General features: G+C 39.6%; 1 protein-coding gene across 1 annotated transcript in view; it reads left to right on the top strand.

The window, feature by feature from the left end:
- camkk1a (calcium/calmodulin-dependent protein kinase kinase 1, alpha a) overlaps nt 1-24,693 on the top strand; it is a 67,034-nt gene that overhangs the window by 38,034 nt on the left and 4,307 nt on the right. The window contains exons 3-15 of the mRNA XM_079479113.1: nt 2,998-3,045; nt 5,562-5,615; nt 8,945-8,996; nt 9,100-9,233; nt 10,038-10,074; nt 11,771-11,792; nt 13,125-13,213; nt 19,008-19,207; nt 19,458-19,511; nt 20,082-20,155; nt 21,017-21,104; nt 22,210-22,338; nt 22,629-22,732. Coding sequence (XP_079335239.1) covers nt 2,998-3,045; nt 5,562-5,615; nt 8,945-8,996; nt 9,100-9,233; nt 10,038-10,074; nt 11,771-11,792; nt 13,125-13,213; nt 19,008-19,207; nt 19,458-19,511; nt 20,082-20,155; nt 21,017-21,104; nt 22,210-22,338; nt 22,629-22,732 — 1,085 coding nt within the window. The remainder of the gene's footprint in view (nt 1-2,997; nt 3,046-5,561; nt 5,616-8,944; nt 8,997-9,099; nt 9,234-10,037; nt 10,075-11,770; nt 11,793-13,124; nt 13,214-19,007; nt 19,208-19,457; nt 19,512-20,081; nt 20,156-21,016; nt 21,105-22,209; nt 22,339-22,628; nt 22,733-24,693) is intronic.

Here is a 24,693-nt window from a genome sequence, read left to right as displayed (position 1 = left end):
TTCGTTCAAGAAACGTTTTTAATATATTCTCGAAAACTGACAATGTTGTCTATAAAATATATCTTAAAAAGGAATTTCTTATTTTATTAACTGTAAAATCAACATGACATGTTCACTTGTAGTTTCAAAAATAGCAGAACCACGATATGTGTATGATTGCATAATTAAATAAATACGAGACAAAAGCTCATTCAGGGTCATTTCTGCACAGATATCTTTAATTTTAGGTTCTTTCTGACAGTATTCTGTACGTTACATACAGGGATGTCCGGCTCCCGTTTAAGAGACTTCTGTGATGGATTTATAATTTGCGTAAATTTTCCATGACACATTAATTATAATTAACATGTTAAATGCAAAGACCTGTAAAATATATATATAGTTTAATTATTGGACACTAACCGAACACAAACCGGAAGTTAAATGGGGGTTAGGTGTGCGCGCGTCCGATGATACAGTCTATAGTGTGTAGGAAGTTTACTACAGTTTACTATAGTAAATGCTTAAAGTATACTACTTACGTTTTTCACGTGGGAATTAATTCAATGTGCAACATATTTCATCTATGCAGCTATGTTTAAGGAAATGTTAGGCTTAATTTTTAAAGTATAATCAAAACGGCCAATAGGTCGTGGCAATTCTTTACACAGTCAGTGAATCATTTAATCGATTTGTTCAAAACAGCCGATTTATTCAAGAATCACATACTGTGACAAAACATAGCAAATTCAAAATAAGAACCTATACCTATTGACTGTTAAAACAGTACGTTCTATATAGTATGAGTGGGAGAAGTATACTGCTGCCTTAACATGCTCTGGAAAATTCCATAGTTCCCGCTTCAGCCCGGAAATCATCTGTGAAACTGTGCTCGTTTAATGTTAACAGTTACTTGTGATGTTTGATGCTCCTAAATCATGTTACATTGATGTTATAATTTTACTAAATCCAGACATTTCTTCCACTTTGTGGTGGGAAATATCTCTTTTTTTGAGGTACATAACTTGTTTTATCGTCATGCGAATCGTTTACTCTTAACTTTTTGAGGTATTAACATCAACCTGTAAGTAGGAGTTGATAAAAAAGGATGTTTAAACAAACCAAGTATTATGTAAATTGTAAATGTATTTCCGCACCGTTATACTTAACCGACCCAAAATGGTGACTTTTTGAATTTGAAAGAAATGTCAGTTTTGCTTACTTTGCTTCAAGCACATAAAGCACGCAATAATTTTTAAATCCTCTGATCTTTCTCGAATAGAAATGCAAACCACTGTACATACAGCACACTTACACCCTGTCATCCTAGATATTATCAAAGTATAACATTTAAAAACACAACATGGTTATATCTTCCTTAAACCCAAGATTATCCGGTATAATCAGTGTTTAAAAGGCAAAAAAGGACCATCCTGGAACAGGAGCAAAGTGAAAAATGAATCTGTGCTCTAATCCTCAGCTGTCACACTTAAAGGTCCCTAATGGAATAGTTTCATAATCCTCTCTGAAATGTTTCTCCCTCTCTTTTAAATCTCCCTCTTCGGCATGTTCTTGCCCTCGTTCATCGTTTTTCTGTTTGCAATCCTCAATTATCATTGTCAGGATGTGGCATTTCTGCCTTCAAGGAAGCGAACATGTGCTTTTATTTTTTGGTGACATCGCTCCGATGTGATTTAACTCTCTGCCCCCTTCATAAAGTATGTGGAGCTTGTTTTGTGTAAGTTACAGGGGTGAAATCTTGTTGAAGGCTCACCAAATGGTAGAGGCTACACAATAGCCTTATCATCCCGGAAAACCTGTTGTTGTCGGTTGACTGGAAAGGCAATTCAATTTGAGGGCGTATCGGTTTCATTAGAAGCTATAGCCGATTTTCTTCAGAGCCCACGGAACACTCATGACTCAGACACAAAATAGTCAAAAATAATCATAAAACACGAGCTTTGCATCATAGAATGTCTCACTAGGCCATGTCCTCTATATAAAATAAAGTGGATACATGTGTTCAACTGTTTTCTGAAGACATGCTCAAAATGACATGTTACGTTTTTACATTTTGTGATATTTACGATTTGCGATATTTTGAGGCATTTAGCTCTCTGAGCCAGAACACTATAATCAATCAATCAATCAAAGCTTTATTGCAGACACAGGTCCATAGAACACATCATACAGTACAAAAGGAAATACATACATAAATACACAAAAAAATGAATAATAATAATTCCATATTCCATAACAACAATTGTTAATTTACAGTTAATGTTCAAGTCAATGGGTGGCTATTCGGATAAGGGAAAGATCTCATGTCATCCATAAGAAATAAAAGAATCTTATAGATTACTTGTGTGTGACAGCTATTGTTTTTGGATAGTTTGGACCATCTGTATGTATGTGTGCAGGTGTGAGTACTGCAGTGCAGAACTCACTGAGCATGTGCCAGCAATATTCCCCTCTGCTCTGCCCTCTCCTTGTCTCTGTGTATCCCTCTCTCTTTCTCTCTCTCTCCCTCTCTTCCTATTATCCACACTAGTTGATATACATTATATGACATTATATTTAAGCATTCAGAATGTTATGTTGCATCCAAATCACCATGATCGATAGATGACCCTCCAGCAGGACTTCTACTGTTTGCATATTATTATCACTGCATACCTGATTTTTGCAGCCACGTGTATAATTGTTGATATTTTTATGTACCGTGTACAAGGGTCAGTTGTGTTTATTGATATTTGTTCTTATGAGTTATTTTTATGATTGTGAGTTGACGTCTGATGAACTGTAATACTATGTGAAGCCTGATCAGGGGTTTTGATGGGGCGTAGTGCATGATTCTTTTAGTTTGATAAAGATCATGTAGAATGAAATGAAAAGTATGGACAGGAAGAAATGTAAGTGTCTATGGGACCAACAGTGTTTTTCCCCGAAACTGTCGATAATTGATTCGTTTCTTTATATCTCTCTTCTATTCTCTCCCTATTTTATTCTTAATCTCAGGACTGCATCCAGTTAAACCAGTACAAGTTAAAGAGCGAGATTGGGAAGGTAAGAGCTCTAACATCATTCTCTTATTGTGTCGTTTTAATTGCCACATTGCATTTGCATAAAGACCAAAATCTGAAACCATCCTGGTAATTACACTTTTTTCCTGTCTAAAAAAACAAGGAAGGATAATAAGCTCCAAAACAAAATATCTAAACCAGGGTTTTTAAATCCACTGAGGACCCAAGTGCAGACAGTGGGTAAGGAGTTTTAACAAGGGGTTTTTAAAAATAAATACAAAACATGAAACAAACAACCACAAGGGGTTAAAACAACAGAACAGGAAAGGTACACAGGAAGATAAACTGACTACACTAAACTAGACAAAACTAAATACAACTCTAGACATGACTACAATAGATTAAACTAAACTTGTGTTTGAGCAACAGGACAAGGTGGGATACAAGAGCAACCACTGACACACACACACACACAGCAATAATGATGAAATGAGAGGACGGGAACACAACAAGACCGGAGAGAGTGTATGCATCTCTCCACATAAAACATGAGGTTCTGTCATGGCTCTGCCACTAGGTCAATAAAAGCAAGACAAGGTGGGACAGAACCATGACAACACTGTTATGAATTAGCATGTCCCAGTCTGTGCATACATTCTTTTTGCTACGCACTATAATGTGGACACCTCCCATAACAAAAACTACATAGTACAAGTAGGGATGTGTCACCCAGTATCATAAATGTAAATTCAGCTCAAACTGTATTTTTCATAATTGTCTACTCGATGCATGTTCCAGACTAACTAAACTCAAAGGCCATTGGCTCACATGACTGGTAGTCTTTGAATCGTTCTCCATTACTGACCACGAGCACTCTCCTAGTCTGACTCATCACAGTCTCTGTTGTTTATAAGATGTTTATTTTATTCACACTGTTAAAAAAATCTGTGAAAAGCAGTACAAAGTCTGGCAGCAGAGTTTCCAGACTTTTTCTGTGAAATTACGGAAAAAATGGTTCGACAAAATTACATGAAATAAACTGTAAAAATACAGAGGCAATTTTACGGTTGAAAATTGGTTTAATTACACTATAGCAATGTTGGTAATTTCTCATTAAACTGTAGAAAAACAGATAAATGATATAAAAATAGATAAAAAAGCAACTTCTTCTTAGGGTAATCTCTGTAAATATAGGAATTTATTTTATGAAGCGTCTCCGTCAATCTACACAATCATTTACTTAAACATTTTAAATGTATAATAACTAAGAAACTACTAATACAACCAAATGTATGCACATTTCCCAGTTATAATACATATGTATATTATTAAAATCCTTTATTTTTATTACATGCTTACTGACCCCAAAATTCAACTGATTAATGAAATTTTCCATCTGTGCTCTTTGAAGAGTCTTTGGTCTTCTCCTCACTGTCTATTGATACAATATAGACTCACATCCACATCTCCAGTCCATTAAAACTTACTCTTGATCATTGGTGTTGGGAATTAGATTATTTATAGTTTTAACTATTTCTTTAAAGCCATTTTGTGTCTACAGAACTATATTGCACGTCAGAACAATATTCTTTGATTTCATCCATTGTGATAAATGATTAAGGGGGTTTGGGATTTGCGGTACTTAATATTTGTCTCCTGTGCAACAAGAAGTCATGACTGGACAACATCATTTTTCTTGTCACCTTGGTGTGCTCAGAAAATTTTAATAGTAATGAGAATATACTTCGGAGATATTTGGCTCATAACAGTTAGGGGTGCCAATCATTGTGGCCAGGGTGTATTAGAGAAATCTCAATGTGATATTCCCCCCACTTGAAATTGTACTTGAATGAAATGTTTGAAATTTGTAGATTTTTTTAATAAAAGATCAAAAGGAGAAATTAAGCAGATTTATTTTTATAGCCACCTTTGCTCAAATTTACCAAGGGTGCCACTAATAGTGGAGGGCACTGCATTACAGAAATTATTACATATCGTTAATATATGTATTAGCTATAATGAATTGATAACCGTTGTACATGTAAATACTGTATTTTAATATTTAATATGTTTCAAAAACGTTATAGGATCTAGCAGTTTTACTTCAGTTTACTATATTAAATTGTCAAAATGCCAAGTTGTATATTGTTAAGGTGAGAACAAAACTAAATGTCAAAGTAAATTTGTGTCTGTAGAATTACAAGTTGACCTGTAAAATACCGTAAATGCATAATGACCTTCAACTGCACTTATTGACAAAGCAGTTGCCTTTTTACATAATCTTTTTTTCAGAGAAAATCTGTAAATTGTTAGTTAATTACATTTTTGGAACTGTAAAAATACTATAAATTGCTTTTAAAAAACACAATATTTCTGTAATATAAAATGTTGGTTAATTTCCTGTCATTTTAATAGTAGTATACATTTTTTATTACAGCAAAATCCGTAAAGTAACAGGCATTAACTGTTTAATGGGGAAAAGGAAAAATTGTGTAAAATAATACATACCATTGCCTGTAAAAAGAAAATTCTAACAGTGCATTTCTGTTATTTTTTAAGGGCTCATATGGTGTTGTCAAGTTGGCATACAACGAGGATGATGACAAATATTACGTAAGTACAAGAGTAAAAAAGCTTCTAAAAAACAACTTGTTGACATTTGTATGTCCTTGTTACATCATTTCTAACTGTTGTCCAGAACCGTAATGTGATCATTACTGCAGAGCTCTATAGTTGAACCTGTTTGTGGAACGAAAAGATTAAGTGAGATTTTATTAACTCAAAGCAGTACTGTCTGTATGTCTAAAATGTTACATCATTGTATTTTTATATTGGTGATGGGGTAATCGTTTGATTCTGTGAGGAAGAATTAAGGTGGTAACAAAGCTCTTTTGATTCATTGATACTGTATTATTCATAATAACACTGTCTAACCAATGGGACCTGAGAGTTGTATATTATGACAATAAAATCACATTATATGTATTGTTGCACCAAGATGTATAAAATGGAGAAAAGAGAGAGAAGGATAGGAATAGAAGCAGACAGGAAGCAAAGTCGAGAACAAAAAACTAAATGGAGAGGAGAGAGCCCTGACAGAGAGGATGATGGAGAAGGGAACAGGAAAGATTGAATACTAACGAAAATGAGAGCAGATGGAGGTGGATAGCGAATACCATTACAGGATAACTGTAATGGTGGAAATGTGCGGCAGCCGCTGTTGATTTCAAGCTGCATCCTTACCCCTAAAAAACGGTTTCTGCATTAACGCATAGAACAAATTACATTTATTTTATTTATGTTATACTTTGCACCATGTCGACATCAATCAAAACCAAAATATTTTTTGTAGAAATAAATCCAATAATTTAATATACAATAATGAAATCTAATATATTGTTTTAATTGTTCCCTTGGACATGACAAAAATTGTTCTTTTAAGAAATTGCACACCCTTGGTTCCATACAAAATGCGTTCTCTCCGGAAGCATCAATGACCAATAAAAAAACATTTTGTGAGTGTTGCTCACGAATATTTTCCAGGATCTGGATGTTCTTGGTTTGCATGTTCTGCACATTTACGTTATCCAATAAAATCTGACTAAAAGGCATTAAGCATGGCAAGATGTTATCAAGTCATCAATCATAAGGAACGACATCATGTCTGCAAGCAAAATTAAGCACCCCACTGTCAGTCACATTCATCAATTCACACTGTCTGGATATTAGAGAATGAAGTCAGAGGCCAGAGGTCATATCTTTTCACAAAGGCGATGCCTAGGAGATGTCATCCAGTCTAAGGCCTTTACAATAACACTGACCTCCCAAACCCACAAACAATGTATTGAGTCTAGCAATTACCACACAGTTCTTCCTCTGTAGAGGGAAAATATATCTTGAAACTCATTATTCTCTCTTTCAGTTGTTCTGGCTCATCTCTTTCAGATTTCTTCAATATTTAATATTTTGTCCAATATTGATGTCTTTTCAGCATTTCCTTTTGCTACGTGACTGGCAGCATTTATCCCTTTCCTCTGTCTTTTTCTCTCTTGCAATCATATGTCATCAGAATCTATTCAGTTCCATTCTTTTCAAACCATATTTAGAAAGTGCTCTTCTAATATGTGTTTTAATCTAGTAAATTAATTTATATTCATTGCAATTAAAGTATTATACATTTAGGGGAAATGTGTCGTGACTAAATGAAAGGAAATGTTCAGTGGACCAGTTTGTTTTTTAACCTAGTAAACCATTTGTGAATGAACCAAAAAGTAGCAAGGTTTGTCTTTTTTTCATATCTGTTCCGGCGTCTAACTTGTATTTAGCATGTTTTCAAGTATTAGTATTCAGAGGCATCCTGCAGTCTTAGTATTCTGTGTTTTCCTATTAGCTGACTCATCTAATCCCCAATCCCTCTGACACTTAAGTTCCTGCAGTCCCTACAGCACAGTTTTGTTTCATGCCGCTTACCTCTGACACCTTCATAAAACATTCATGGTTTCCTTTAGTTATTTAAGCTCACCAGCGGTTCAGCTCAGCCTCCTCCAGCTGACCTTGAGAGAAAGATGAAATGCGGTGTTCCTTATCTATGCTTTGGGTGTTTTGAACATTAGCTGTTCCAGACTGCTGCAACATAGTTAAGGCTTGATAAATAAAGACAAAGCGATTTTTACATTTTCTCTATGGAAATGGTAAAAGTGTCTTGAAAATGGATGGATGGATGGATTGGAATGGATTTTGAAATGGTCTGCCAGGCACTTATGAAGCCTCGTGTTTTCCACAGGTGCTAGAAACTGGCAGTGTGTTACATAGCCATTCTTTCACAGTACGGAGCAGAATGGCACAGATTCAGAGAGTGCACATCTCACGTTATATAAGACTTCAAATATTTCGTTTTCACACAATTTACATCTCTGTGCCTTTCATCTTAGTAGACATGTTAACAAATCTTCTTTAATTGACATCTTAAAGGGATCTTCCATCCAAAAATGTATTATATCATCATTTATTTGGCCTCAAAAGAAAGATATTTGGAATCATGTTAGGAACTGACAATTCTGAGACACCTGAGCTAACTTTTTCTTTCCTTGTGTTCAGCAGAGCAAATAAATGTATACAGGTTCAGAACAACTGGGGATGAGTAATTCATGACAGCATTTTCATTTTTGGGTTGAGTATCCCTTTAAGGCTAAGATATTAAGTTTAAAAGTTATTTAAACATTTTTGTTGGTTATTGGTTGAAAGTCTTTTTACATCCTAATACCTATTAAAAGTAAATTAAATATAAAAAAGTCTCGGGAACATAAAATCGTCCAATCATTGCATTCGGTCTGAATACAATGATAGCATGTCCTACCTGCATGTCAACGTATTTCTATAGGCCACCTCTTACACCATGTATAAACAAAACTTTATGTTTTAATAGTAAATGTACAAAACTTGTTTACATTCATTGTAATTGTAATAATATGTGTTTTGTACCGTAAAGCTGTCTTACTGGTGAATGAAACACGAGGAGGAAAGAGCGCTGAGGGGAGGGCGGAATCTTTTCACTTACTTTGCTTTCAATGCTAGCATGCTGTTGTTAGCCTCGGCAGCGAAGGACAGTAGCGATATATAAAATATTTATTTTCTTCTAGCATACTGGTACATAAACTAGTTGATATTTGCTTCTTATAGTCTGTTGCTTACAGTTTGTGACTGAATTTCCGACTTTACTTAAGCAAACACCTTCACAGGAACACTGCTGTGAGAGAAAACTCAAGAGTCCCGTCAAGGCCAGGAGCAAATGAGAGAGAACAGCCGTTGAAAGTCTCGAAAGCTTTGTTTGATTAGCATGTCAATGGAAAACGTCTCCCACTTTCAAGCCCCACACAGCCAAATGGAAATAAGAAATGCATTTGAGCAGACTTGTTTCATTGCCACCTTGTTTTGATTTGCAGGCAATGAAGGTTGTGTCTAAGAAGAAGCTGATGAAACAGTACGGTTTTCCACGTATGTAAAGCTTTTAAGGTTACTTGGAATCAAATTTGTGTTGATGTTATGCACAGCAGATGGTTTTGTCATTTTTACAGTCGTTCTTTCACTTTCTGTGCAGGTCGTCCTCCACCACGAGGTCCAAAAGCCGCACAGGGAGATCAGCCCAAGGTACTCGCTCCACTGGAGAGAGTTTACCAGGAGATAGCCATCCTGAAAAAACTGGATCACCTCAATATTGTTAAACTTGTTGAGGTAGGAAGGATGAATTTTTTTTGCTAGTCATCTGTCATTACTGATTTTGTGGCAAACAGAAAGAAAATAGCAACAAAATTACAGAGATTCTGAAACCCTCCATAGTTAATCTGTGAGAGACACTCACTTTAAACCTAGAGAATGGGATGTGGAGAGGCGCGATTGATTTCAAAATGAAGAAAAGGAAGGTAGAATAAAGAAATGTATAAGAAAAGAGTTTTTCCTTTCTCTCCCCTGTGGTGCTTCTCAATCACAGTGGCACCCACGGACATCAGCAAAATGTCAAAATCGGAGCAAGAGAGAGAAATCCAATCAGAGCTTGAAAGATTTTAAAGAAACGTACAAAGTGAGACAGAGAACCTCCTACAGTCCAAACACCATCGTGTTCTGCCCACTTTAAACCCATGTAGCAGTGAGTAGTTTGTTCACATTGAACATTTTACAAAAGAAGTATCTGGTCGATATACTCATCCAACCAATTGGCGGCATCCAATTGGGTTATGCATTTGATGACATTTGTCCTCGTCTGGGAAACCTGTGGTTAGTATAAAGTGCTCCATTTGACCATTACTACCTTTGTACAATTCATACACACGATGTCAGAGTACATACAGAAGTGCATCATTTGGGACACAATTTAAAATGTTCCCTCTTTAGGAGCTCCCCAAGACGTCCCAGTGTCATACAAATGTATCTGTATTTTTACCAGAATATCTACAAGCATCATCAGTGTTTCATAGATATAAAAAGTTTTGGAAATCAGACAGCATCTGTAGCTTTTCTAAAGCAACTTTTCTATTTCAGGTGCTGGATGATCCAGCGGAGGACAGCCTTCACATGGGTATGCTTTACGTTGTACAGTTATTTCTCTTTCTTTCAAAAGTTTCAGAACTCTTACTCACATTCATATTCTTTCATCCATTTCATTATTCAGTCATCCATTTAAAAAAAAAGATATTATACGTCCAGTGTCGAATTTATTGGAGGATCTATTGATAGAAAAACAATATAATATACATAACTGTGTATTCAGAGGTGTATAAAAAAAACCTACATAATGAAGAGTTGTGTTTTTATTACCTTAGAATTTCTATCTACATACACCGCAAGTCCCCTTACATGGAATTTGTCATGTTGTTTCTACCTGTACACTATCCCAAAACAGACAAACTGTTCTACAGAGCCTGTTTCATAAATACATTATCTCCTTCAGCAAAGAAGTGAAAACGTGACGACATCTTAGTTCTGTGTTAGCCACTGTAGTGCCTCGAAAGTGAGGGGTGACAGTGTATTGAGCCGTTGGTCGCAATTCGCAAATTGTTATACACTGGACCTTGAAATTAAATTGTTGTTTTGTAATAAAAAAATAAATTACCATTACAAACGTTTAATTAAAAGCGTGGCATATAAAAAATATCAAACTGTGCAGTCTATCTTCCTAAGTGAGATTCTGTTGATTGTCATGTATGACTGTACGTCTGCTCTGACTCATACTGCAGAAATGAATATAAAGTGTCTGTTGTTGTTGGCTGATGGACTGGCACACTATCCTGAATGACTTCACACCACTGAGCAATTGTGTGAATAAAAGCAGACAGTGAGTTCATTTCGACTAAGAGAGGGTCATGGGAGGTTCAGGCATATTTAGCGTATGTAAAGATTCGCAAAGTTGTGTGCTTAAAGGAACAGTTCACCCAAAAATGAATTGTTCCAAATCTGTATAAATTTCTTTGTTCTGATGAACACAAAAGAATGATGAAAACAGTTCTTGCCCATCATTGACTATAGTAGGATAATAGTAATAGTCAATTGCTTTAAAAATGTCTTTCATCTGTTGAACACAAAAGATTTTATTTTTTAAGAATGGAGGTAAGCAAACCTTTTTTTTAAAGATCGTATTTTGGGGCGTTTTTGTCTTTATTTGGACAGCTGTTGTGTAGAGAGGACAGGAAGTAAGGTGGGCGAGAGAAAGGGGTGGGAACGGGAAAGGACCTCGAGATGGGACTCGAACTCGGGTCCGCTGGAGCGCAACAGTGCTATATGTCGGAGCACGTTACCGCAAGGCCATCGGCTCCGACTCCAGGGGCACTTTTGGGTACCATTGTAATTTTTCCATGTAAATAGTCCATGGGGTCCAATGACTGTTTGGTTATAAGCATTTTTCCAAGTATCTTTTTCTGTGTTTAACCAAATGAAAAAAATTATTTACATATGTAATTTACGTAAATGATGACATAATTTTCATTTTTTGGTGAACTGGCCCTTTAACTTATATCTGTTTTTGATGTGAACGACAAAAAGAAAATGAATATGCCCGTTTTCCATATAGTGACAGTTTTGGGTGAATGAAATGGACAAAAAGTGCTTTACATCCCAGATTTTGTGTCCCTAAATTATCTTCTGTGTTGTATGAACAAAATAGCCGCACCGTTCCTTTAAACCAAAATGGTTCTTTCAATTACAGAATATCTCTTTCTGTCTCTGGTTGTGCTTTAATAATGATATTTTCTCTCCGTCTCTTCTCTCTCTCTCTGCAGTGTTTGAGTTGATGCAGAAGGGGTGAGTATTCTGTGTGTCCACTCAGACCTCTATTGTGCATAATTGATGCTTTGGCTCCGCTCTCTTCCGTTCTCTGTCGTTCTTTTAATCACTCCATCCCTCCTTCAACGTCAGTCCAGTCTTGCATATCTGTCATCATTTAGATCCATCGCTCTGCCTCGGTTTTCCCTCTTGTTCCAAAGGGATTAATTAACCGCTTATGTTCTCACTTTCTCACTCAGCTTTGATCATTTTTTATTCCGTTCTGTTTCTGAATCAGTTATTTTGGCATTGAGTCACTTTTTGTTTCCTCGTTTAATTTTTTACAAATTAAATTTCATAAAATAATTTGTTTTTATATAGAAATAATTGGGTAGTTAATCTTTCTAATACTGTTATCATTGCCTTTTCACATATATATTGTGTTTGCTTTCTGTCTATTGTTCTGCTTGCAGAAAAAAAAGTCTAATTTTAAAGGGCAACAGTCTTCTAGTTTTTATGTGAACTTATTTAATTCAAAACATGACATTTTACTTTGCTTGAATGTGCGATTTACCAGCTTGCCGGTAGGATCTTTGGTGTCCCGAGCTCTCGCCTCAAAAAGAGCAGATTAGGACTTACTTTGCATAATTACAGAATGCTTTATTTTCACTAGACCTGGCTGAATATGTTTGGCCTTTCTCTTCTATCGTGATTCACTGCCTCTGGGTATGGATGAAATGGCCTTCAAGGACCCTGGTTTGCGCTAAGTGGAATTTGTGATTTGTTTTTTATGTAAATCCTACAGTTCATTAATTTTGAAGGATTACATACACTGTGTTACAGCCCTGGAGTTACCCAGCATCCTCTGTCCTCTTGTTGGTGTCTCAGCTTTAACGTTAGAACCACAAGGGGGACATCGCAGACACATTATTTAATCATAATGCTTTTGGGTCGTTTCTATCTGTCTGTCTTTCATTTCCACCTATTTATCTTCATAACTTATTGTTTTCTGTTGCTGCATTGCTGTGGCTGTACATCATTCCATGTCATTCCAAACCTGTGTTACTTTCTTTGTTCTGCAGAACAAAAAAGAAGATATGTGGAAGAATGTTGGTAACCAAACAACACTGGCCTCCATTGACTTTCATTGGATGAACACAACCACAGAGACATTTCTCAAAATATCTTCTTTAGTGTTCCACAAAAAAAAGACTTATATACAGATTTTCAATGACATGAGGGTGAATAAATGATGACTATTTTGGTGTTAACTATGCCTTTAAATAACTTAGCCTGTGATCTGTAACACTATAAATTCTTCAACAGATGGCTTAAAATAAATATAGAATTCTGTTTCCCATTATTCACCAGGCCCGTGATGGAGGTTCCCACCGACAGTCCCTTCAGTGAGGACCAGGCCCGTCACTACTTCAGAGACATCGTTCTGGGCATTGAATACCGTGAGTTTTTTCGAGTTGCTTTCAAGTCATTTGAGCCACGCTGGATTTCATTTTTAGAGGTTTTAAAGAGACCACCTTGACACGGTTTCATAACAGTCTTTGAAGTTGTAAATCCCAGGACGGTAAAACGAAGCAAACCCCTACATCTGACCGGCTGATATTAATCATCTTTTCTGGTGAAAAAATAAAGACCCGAGAGAGATTCGTCTCAAGGAACATCTCTGTGTTTGTTCTTCTAGCGCATCATGGCATCCTGTAGGCTAATGAAGCGAGCGGCCCTGTCAGCGTGCTTGTGTACTTTTGTGTGCGAGAGGTCAGCGTTTCCTGATGAAAACGAGTTTGAGCTATTTCTCAAAGACGGTTTCTGCCATCTGTTGGGAAAAGGATGAGTTAGAAAAGATTAGATGTATGTTTTTATTTAGCGGTGGATGGTTAAATGAGGTGGTCTTTCATTTTAGCTGAGGACGAAGAAAAAGCTTAGCTGAGCTGATTGTGAAGTATTTGTTCTGCAGAGCTTTCATCAGTTCATTCGGCAACGCTCACTGTGGCAACTGCCTGGATGGCAACAGGCCATTTATATGATTTGTCAGTCTGTGTTCACAATAGTCTGCTTCTGTGTGTTGGTTATTTGTAGAAATTAAGATTTAAAGGGCAAGTGAAGCCAAAAATAAAGATGACTTTATTATGATTATATTATTGTGTGTGTGCACATGTGGGTTTCATGATATGTGAACCACATGCATGAGCACATTTGATGCGTCACATGCACCTTCCTTGTTAACGCTGATGAAATGATAATGTGCCAAACCTGCTTGTTCGTTAAGCTTGTGGCTTTGTTCCCTCTTCTGGGTTTTCTCTTTTCATTAACATGCTTGTCGTCTTGAGTGGTCTGGGATGTTGCTCTTGTGTAATCACGTATAAAAGCAATAACAACATCTGACCGAAGGATGAGCAGTGGTAGTCAGGTTAACTTTAATTGGCCACTTGAGACAGGAAAGTGTCTCTTAACCAATCAAATTCAACTTTGGCTGAATTGGTCAGGCTGACCCTCATGAACCTTTTTGTTGTAGGCCTCTTGCAGAAAGAAAGTTTGTGATGGACTCTTGATTTTGTAGAACTTCTTGTCTTGCTGTGCTGAACATTGTAACATCAAATTCTGTTCAAACCCTTTTATTTGCCTTTGTTGTGAGACATCAGCGAGGTTTAAAACATTTTGATTGAAGTACATTACTTATAAACAGTCACAGTAAAGAATATTCAAAACTTATGGCACATGTCAAACTCAAGACTGTCAGTGCATTAGAAAAGTAAATCCAAAATAAAATAAAAGCTAAACATTTGAATTGGGCACATTACTACAGTACAACATGGTCTAGAATCAGTTGGTTACCTTTTGACAAATAAACGTGAAGAGAAATCTGATGAAAATTCAAAATTTATTCAGAAAATCTAGAATATATCATATTTTTCATGTTAAGTGTTTTAACTGTTGCTTATTCATTCATGTTTTGAATCCACTGCATGTATGTACTCGGCTTTATTTGTAATACATGTCATGTTATTATTTGTCATTATAGTCATTTATAAAACTTTCTGGTTTTGCATTCGGATGATCGATTACAGTGTATTTGACTTATAAAACTTTCTTGTCTTGATGATAAATGAGGTGCATTTATATTGTGAAATATGTTGTGGTATTTGGAGTTTATAAAAACTCTTTTGACTATAGCACTGTTTAATTCTCATTCACTACATGCATGCATGATATATCTGCTATATTATGCCTACACAAATCATTTCTGAATTTAATGTCTCAAAGATAAATTAGTTTTGTTTATTTAAGCAAATCTTCCAGATGAGATGCTGGCATTTGCATATTTTTATAACAAATCTCCACTTTTGAAAATAGCTCTGCATAATTCTCATTCAGTATACAACTGTGGGAAAAGACTGAGTGACAGTTTTTTCTGATATTAAAATTGACCATTTATAGGTATTTGTTTATGTAAAATGGTCGCTTTTGTTTTATTCTGTGAGCTACTTACGATATTTCTCCCAAATATAATTAAAAATTGCCCTTCCGTGAACCGCCACCTTAACGTGGTGGAGGGGTTTGATTACCCGAGTGACCCTAGGAGCTATGTTGTCGGGGGCTATATGCCCCTGGTAGGGTCTCCCAAGGCAAACAGGTCCTAGGCGACGAGTCAGACTAAGAGTGGTTCAAAAACCCCATATGATGAAAAAGAACTCAAGGACCGTGACGTCGCCCGGTATGGCGCAACCGGGGCACCACCCTGGAGCCAGGCCCGGGGTCGGCGCTCGTATGCGAGCGCCTGGTGGCCGGGCCTTTCCCCACGGGGTCCGGCCGGGCTCAGCCCGAAGGAGCCACGTGGGGCCGCCTTCCCGTGGGCTCACCACGTGCGGGAGGGACCATAGGGGGTCGGTGCATAGTGGTTCGTCGGAGGAGAGTGCCTCGACAGCCCGATCCCTGGACACGGAAGCTAGCTCTAGGGACGTGGAACGTCACCTCGCTGGCAGGGAAGGAGACTGAGATGGTGCGTGAGGTTGAGAGGTTCCGACTAGAGATAGTCGGGATCACCTCTACGCATGGCTTGGGCTCTGGAACCACACTCCTCGAGAGGGGATGGACACTTCATCACTCTGGAGTTGCCCATGGGGAGAGGCGGCGGGCTGGCGTGGGTCTGCTTATAGCCCCCCAGCTCTCCCGCCATGTGTTGGAGTTTACCCCGGTGAACGAGAGGGTCGTTCCCCTGCGCCTACGGGTCGGGGTTAGGTCTCTCACTGTTGTTTGTGCCTACGGGCCGAACGGCAGTGCAGAGTACCCGACCTTCTTGGAGTTTCTGGGAGGGGTGCTGGAAAGTACTCCGACTGGGGACTCCGTCGTCCTACTGGGGGACTTCAACGCCCATATCGGCAACGACAGTGACACCTGGAGGGGCGTGATTGGGAGGAACGGCCCCCCTGATCTGAACCCGAGCAGTGTTCAGTTATTGGACTTCTGTGCTAGTCACAGTTTGTCTATAACGAACACCATGTTCAAGCATAAGGGTGTCCATCAGTACACGTGGCACCAGGACACCCTAGGCCGCAGGTCGATGATTGACTTTGTAGTCGTTTCATCTGACCTGCGACCGTATGTTTTGGACACTCGGGTTAAGAGAGGGGCGGAGCTGTCAACTGATCACCACCTGGTGGTGAGTTGGATCCGATGGCAGGAGAGGAAGCTGGACAGACTCGGCAGACCCAAACGTACTGTAAGGGTCTGCTGGGAACGCCTGGCCGAGTAAGGTCTCCGGTGCCTGTCGAGGTGGGAATCCCCAAACCCAATGGTGGACACCGGAAGTAAGGGAAACCGTCAAGCTGAAGAAGGAGTCTTATCAGGCCTGGTTGGCTTGTGGGACTCCTGAGGCAGCTGACAGGTACCGGCAGGCCAAGCGGACTGCTGCCCGGGTGGTTGTGGAGGTAAAAACTCGGGCCTGGGAGGAGTTTGGTGAGGCCATGGAGAAGGACTATCGACTGGCCTCGAAAAGATTCGGGCAAACCGTCCGGCGCCTCAGGAGAGGGAAACAGTGCCCTACTAACGCTGTTTACAGTGGAGGTGGGAGGCTGTTGACCTCAACTGGGGATGTCGTCGGACGGTGGAAGGAGAACTTCGAGGATCTCCTCAATCCCACCGTCACGTCCTCCATTGAGGAAGCAGAGGCTGAGGGCTCAGAGGTGGACTCGTCCATCACCCAGGCCGAAGTCACTGAGGTAGTCAAGAAACTCCTCAGTGGCAAGGCACCGGGGGTGGATGAGATTCGCCCTGAGTACCTCAAGTCTCTGGATGTTGTGGGGCTGTCTTGGCTGACACGCCTCTGCAGCATCGCTTGGCGGTCGGGGACAGTGCCTCTGGGATGGCAGACCGGGGTGGTGGTCCCTCTTTTAAGAAGGGGGACCGGAGGGTGTGTTCCAACTACAGGGGGATCACACTTCTCAGCCTTCCCGGGAAAGTCTATGCCAGGGTACTGGAGAGGAGAATACGGCCGATAGTAGAACCTCGGATTCAGGAGGAACAGTGTGGTTTTCGTGCAGGCCGTGGAACGCTGGACCAGCTCTACACCCTCTACAGGGTGCTGGAGGGTTCATGGGATTTGGAGAAGGCATTCGACTGTGTCCCTCGTGGCATCCTGTGGAGGGTGCTTCGGGAGTATGGGGTCTGTGGTCCTTTACTAAGGGCTGTCAGGTCCCTGTACGGCCAAAGCAGGAGCTTGGTTCGCATTGCCGGTAGTAAGTCGGACTTGTTCGCAGTGCATGTCGGACTCCGGCAAGGCTGCCCTTTGTCACCGGTTCTGTTCGTAATTTTAATGGACAGAATTTCTAGGCGCAGCCAGGGGCCGGAGGGTCTCAGGTTTGGGGACGACACAATCTCGTCTCTGCTATTTGCGGATGATGTTGTCGTGTTGGCCACTTCAAACCAGGACCTTCAGCATGCACTGGGACGGTTTACAGCAGAGTGTGAAATGGCTGGAATGAAAATCAGTACCTCCAAATCCGAGGCCATGGTCCTCAGTCGGAAAAGGGTGGCTTGCCCACTTCAGGTTGGTGGAGAGTTCCTTCCTCAAGTGGAGGAGTTTAAGTATCTCGGGGTCTTGTTCACGAGTGAGGGAAGGATGGAACAGGAGATTGACAGACGGATCGGTGCAGCTTCTGCAGTAATGCGGTTGATGTACCGGCCCGGGTGAAGCTCTCAATTTACCGGTCAATCTACGTTCCTACGCTCACCTATGGTCACGAGCTTTGGGTCATGACCGAAAGGACAAGATCCCGGATACAGGCGGCTGAAATGAGCTTCCTCCGCAGGGTGGCTGGGCGATCCCTTAGAGATAGGGTGAGAAGCTCGGTCACCTGGGAGGAGCTCGGAGTAGAGCCACTGCTCCTCCACATCGAGAGGGGTCAGCTGAGGTGGCTTGGGCATCTGTTACGGATGCCTACTGGACGCCTTCCCCGGAAGGTGCTCCGGGCCCGTCCGACCGGGAGGAGACCCCGGGGAAGCCCTAGGACACGCTGGTGGGACTATGTCTCCCGGCTGGCCTGGGAACGCCTCGGTGTCCCCCCGTAAGAGCTGGAGGAAGTGTCTAGGGTAAGGGATGTCTGGGCATCTCTGCTTAGACTGCTGCCCCCGCGACCCGGCAACGGATAAGCGGTAGAAAATGAATGAATGAATGAATATAATTTAAAAAAAAAAATTCTATTTGCGTTTATTTGCAGAAAATAAAACAGAAGAAACTGGTCAAAATAACAAAAATTATGCTCTGTATTTTCTCAGACCTCAAGTACCACAAAGAAAACAAGTTCATATTCACATTTAAAGCTGCCTTAACACACGCAGTTTCTGCAAATCTAATATTAATCTTAAGTACCTATAGAGTAGTATTGCATATTTCGTATCGTCGAAGAGTCGTTGGTTTGATCACATTTATAAAAGACAGATACAGCTGTGTGATTATTTCCGGAAAAATATGACCTCCTGGAGGTATACGCGAGGAGGAACTAAATCACGAGCACACAATACATCATTGCATTATCCCTGCATAACTACTAATTCACTATAAGTTTGTAAGTAGTGGTAAGTGGTAAGAGCATAGCGTTAACAATGCCAAGGTTGTGGGTTCGATTCCAGGGGATGTAATTTGCTTTGGATAAAAGCGTCTGCCAAATGCATAAATGTCAATGTATGTGTGTCATATAATATTATGCCGAAACAAATAATTCCTCTCTCTGGTTTTCTCAGTGCACTATCAGAAGATTGTCCACAGGGACATCAAACCATCAAATTTGTTACTTGGAGATGACGGCCACGTCAAGATTGCTGATTTTGGAGTCAGTAACCAGTTCGAGGGGAACGACGCCTTGCTCTCTAGCACTGCTGGTACTCCTGCTTTCATGGCCCCAGAGACGCTCTCAGACAATCGCAAGAACTTTAGTGGAAAGGTGTGTCTGTGTTCATGGTTTTGCTATATTTTGTGTAATCGAGGCTGCGTTGTGGTCATCGCCAAAGCCGTAGAGCTGTCAGCATCGGGTTCAAGTTCATTAAGGTTTTTTAATTAAAGGTGAAGGGTTTCATTTCTGTGGCACCACCACAAACCTATCCAATGTGCAAAGGTTCCACTAATATGTTTATGTGATCATAGCTGTTTTTTTTCCTAACAGAAAGTGATATATGTGTGTTAAACTATTTTAGGCTCTAGATGTGTGGGCTATGGGAGTGACCCTCTACTGTTTTGTGTATGGCAAGGTAAGCTTTTGCAGTACGTGAACTGCTTCTTAACAACTTTATTAGACTGCCTGTCTTAAAGGTGCAGTGTGAAATTGTTTGGAGTATCTATTGACAGAAATGCAATATAATATACATATCTATGCCTTCAAAGACCTTACATAATGAAGAATTATGTTTTTTATATCTTAGAATGATACACAGCGGGTGCTCATTCGTCATCTTTTTTCCACAGTAGCCCTAAACGGGCAAACTGTTCTACAGAGAGTGTTTCATAAATACGTTATCTCCTTTGGCAAAGAAGCAAAAACGTTACAAACTCCAAAGTGAGGGCTTCCAAAGGGATTGGTGAAGTGAGCCGTTGGTTGCATTTTGCAACCTCACCGCTAGATGACGCTACATTTCATACACTGGACCTTTAAGCACTGTATACTGTATATCAATATAAAATACATATTGATCTATAATATATATATATATGCAATCTAGACCAGACAGACAAACTGATGAAAGCGCTCCATTACACTTGATTTATGATTTTGATCACCCACATTTTTCTCTCATCCTCTGTTTTTTTTTCTTGTCCTCCAGTGCCCGTTTATTGACGAGTACATTCTGGCACTTCACAATATGATCAAGAGCAAGAATGTGGAGTTTCCCGATACGTAAGTCGCCCTCACCGTTTCCTGCAGGAGAGAGATAACAAAGCAGGAAAATGTTACAGAGCTTTGCGTTTACGCTGATGTGGATCAATGGTGTTTGTACGTCTGCGTGGGTTTACCTAGGATATTTGCGTATGCTCGGCAGGTCTGTTTGAAGGAGAGTACAGTATATGCAGATTGAAGCGTGTGAGAGGCCTGATGTCATCGTGTGTTTGTTTATGAGATAGTCATGAAATATTGATAGACTATTGTTTAGAGCCTCTCATGTGTCACACACACATCTCTTCCTTTGTGTCATAATTCTCACACGACCAGGAGACCACTATCTTTATGAAGTGATTCAAGAGAGGGTTTTTTTTCTTCTAATGTGTGGACACAAAACCAGACATTTTTTCAAAATATCTTCTTTTGTGTTCCATACAGGTTCCATACTCTTATACAGGTTTTGAACCACATGAGGGTGAAAATAGTGATTGAAACTCTCTAATAATTTTAATTTATTATAATTTAATTAATTCTATTAGTTTGAACTCACAGTATTAGAAAGAAATGTGTCATAATTGTATTCTTATCATAGGAACTCTACAGCACCATCGGTGCTTTTAGTCAGTTTTAGGTACTGAAGTGATCATTTTATGCATCTTCTCTTTGTTTATGTTAGGAGAGTTCCGCTAAGTCAGGCTCTAACTCAAGTAAACTATCCTGCATGTTTGTTAGTTCAGTGGCGTTTTTCAGCCCCTGTGATGTTTACAGAAGATGTCTGTTGTGTATCTCACTTCTCATAAAACCATGCTGTCATTGTCTGGCCATGCCATCAGATGCTTTGGATTTATTGCTTCTGCTTGTGTTCCTGTGATGTCTCAGGCCAGCTGTAGGCGAGGGACTGAAGAACCTGATCTTACAAATGCTGGACAAAAACCCAGACACCAGGATCACCCTGCCTGAGATCAAAGTAAGTTTCAGGATCACCCTGCCTGAGATCAAAGTAAGTTTCAGGATCACCCTGCCTGAGATCAAAGTAAGTTTCAGTGAAATGCAGAGGAGCGTTTCTGAAGTGGAGAGTGGAGAAGTTTCAGAGGTTTACGGAGAAATCTATTTCCACTCACATGAACTTCCATATTTGACCTCAGAGGGCTGGTGTTATTAATTCATGCTACAACTCCTGTCATGCTACCTCACTAAAAGTCTTTAAAAAAACATCTCAGTTTGGGATGGTTCATCCCCAAATGATGATTTTGGCATCGTTTGGCACCCTCTTGTTATTTCAAACCAATGACTTTCTTCTGCAGAACACAAAAGAAGATATTTTAAAGAATGTTGGTAATAAAAAATACTTGATTTGGGACCAACAGTTTTCTTTTACCAACATTCTTCAAAATATGTTCTTTTGTGTTTTGCAGAAGAAATAAATTCAGAGGATGAGTAAATGATGACAGATTTTTCATTTTGGGCTGAACTATCCCTTTAACTCAGAGAGTGCACTATGCCTGCACATACATCAGTTTACAATTTTCTTACATTTTCCTTCTAAGAGTGACATTATCATGTTCTGGGGTCTCGCAATGGTAGCAGTGCTTCTATCAAAGCAAGCGTGTTTTGTTTTGACACTGTGTCTTAGATATCTTAGCTTTTGAAACATCTACAGTACCAGACATGGTGTTTGGACAGAAACACATCTCTTAATCCCCATAGAAAATTATTTCAGTTCTGGAAACATCCATCTGCTGTCTCTGTGTGACAGTGAATGTGAATAATTGGCACAAAAACACACACATGCTTGGCCGTCAGAGACTTCTGCCTGCGTGTCATTACCCAGAAAATCTTCCATTAAAGCAACGGTCCCCAGAGCACACTTTAATCAGGGCTGCGCGCCCTACATTAACTCTACCCTCATATGCTTCTGACTAACTTTGTGTTTTTAGGACATATATTGCTTTAATCATTTCCATGGCGTTCTGATTTTCGGAACGGATGAAGCGTTGGAGGAAACAGTGAATGCATGAATTTAAGATTGGTGTGTGTGCTTATGTGTATTACATGCCTTTGTTTATATACAGGTGGACGCATGGGTAACTCAGGATGGTGCCGATCCATTGCCTTTAGAGGAGGAGCATTGTACTGTGGTGGAGGTCACTGAAGAGGAGGTGCAGAACTCTGTGAAGTTTGTTCCCAGCTTGTCGGCTGTGGTAAGTGTAAATGTGTGCATACATTTTGTGTGAAAGTAAAACTTAAAGTACGACTATTCTTTTCAAAATAAAGAAGATTTTGGTAATGGGCAGCAGTAAGTTTATAATAATGATCTATAAGTTAAGCCCTCGAGTAAGATTTATTTATGGGAAATATCAGTGTCATTTGAGTTTAGCCTACGTAAATATAAAGACCTGCAATTTAAAATTGAGAATTGTTTTGGGCTTCAAAATTAAATGATTTCTATATATTAAAATAAACTTATCTCTACCCTCATGTGGTATTATAGATATTGGTCAAAGCCATGTTAAGGAAGCGTTCCTTTGGGAATCCGTTTGAGTGTCCCAGCAGGAGAGAGGAGAGGTCCATGTCTGCCCCAGGCAGTCTGCTCATGTAAGTGATCCAAACAACTTTTCTCTGGGAAACACAAACTTTATAATAACATCACCTACAGTATGACTAACTGGAAATCTATAATATTGCGCATATATCCAAATGACCCTCCATTTCCTCACAAGAGGCAGAAATCTATTAAACGTCACATGTCTTTCTTGGCTTTTTTCTCTCTCCACCTTCAAGGTCACAGTGTGATATTTCAAACGTCATGTCTATCTGTTTGAACAGGAAGGTGTGCTAATAGTCCCCCATTACTTCTGCTGCCAACATACGTTTCCATAGTAGCATGATTCAGCCGGTTATTCTCTTTCTGTATGAGTGCTGCGTTGAAAGCTTTGGAACAATTTCTGTATAGAAGTTTCTCCTCCGCAGTGCCCTGAAGAGAAGGCGACTCCAACACACTCATCAATCATTTAGATTCTTCTTTCAGTCATTTATGTGGGATTTTTTTAAATGAGATTAGATTCGAGAGCAATGAATGTTTCTACAGCACTGCCTTGTTTCTTTCTTTATGTGTATTTGCGTATATTTTAAAGGTCAAGTGTGCACATTTTTTGGATGATCTATTGACAGAAATGGGAAATAATATATATATCTATGTCTTCAGAGGTTTATACATATCTTACATAATGAGTTATGTTTTTACTACCTTAGAATGAGCTGTTTCTATCTACATACACTGCAGGTCCCTTTGCATGGAAGTCACCATGTTGTTTCTACAGTAGCCCTAAATGGACAAACTGCTCCAAAGAGAGCGTTTCGTAAATACGTTATCTCCTTCGGCAAAGATGCGAATATGCACACATTTTGGATGTTGTATGCACCATAACTTCTGTAACAGTCATTCTCAGACAGGAATTTTGCTATTATTCACTTGAACCTCTTTATATATCTGCCCACCAGAGTGACAGTAAGTGTCTCCATGAAGATTTTTCTGCCTCCACTCAAGTGTTTCTCCCACATAAGCGGCCTTGTCCATGGACAGCATAATGTGCTCCAACTCTTCCTCCTTATGTGCTTCCTGTTATATGTCTGTCAGTAAGGCCAGACAGTTACTGCCTGTCTGCTGAATGTCCTGGATCAATACAAACAGTCTGATTATCTCTGTTTGCATCCCCCATAATCTCAAAGACAAATAACCTTGGAGTTATGTCCATGCAGCGCTGACTCGCTCTTTGTTGCAGGTTGTACTATTTTTCAGACATGACGTATGCATCGAGGTCATCAATTATCTGTAAACAAATGTACATGTTTGTTTGGTGTGACCTCTCCCTGCAGTGACTCAGCAAGCCAATGACATTCAGTCGATTGTATTTTCAATTACCTCCATCATTTCTTTCTGTTCTCCGGCCTACTTGTTCCCTATGAGATCGTCATATGCAGAATGAGGAAATGACACCAGCGCCCCCAGTTGGTGGATTTTGTTGCAAGACCTCTGTTCCATTAAATGTCTAACTGCTGGTGGTAGTTATTTACATGTCATCCATAATCCATAATTCAGTGTCAGGTTGAATACACCGCTTCCTCCAGCCTAACCACTAACCTTTCTCATGGAAACAATCATAAATGCTGAAAACGCACTCTCTCCCTCCTGTTCTGTGGTGATGCTATATACAAGGCAATTGAATGCGGCTGATGGACGGACGGACAGATAGATAGATACTGGAAAATTGTTGTGTTGGGTCTGGTCAGGACAAAGCACTACGCACCACTAACCCAACATTGCCCTTTTAATTATAAGATCAAATAGACATTTGCTGGTTTTGATGAAATCATAAACTTAAGCATCCTAAAAATCTTCAGCAAGTAATGTGAGGAGCCCATTTCTATGCTCATGAAGCACAGACTGCGCCTACTTCGTAATATTTGCTGTTGTCGGTTGTCGAATACGGGACTAAATACTGTTTTATGATGACATTAAAAATGCTTGGGCCCTCGGATGCTAATGCTGTCTGTTT

The sequence above is a fragment of the Barbatula barbatula genome, assembly GCF_947034865.1.
Source record: "Barbatula barbatula genome assembly, chromosome: 2".
Classification (NCBI taxonomy): Eukaryota; Metazoa; Chordata; class Actinopteri; order Cypriniformes; family Nemacheilidae; genus Barbatula; species Barbatula barbatula.
Note: the sequence above shows the minus strand (reverse complement) of the source record. Positions and strands in the feature narration are given on the sequence as shown.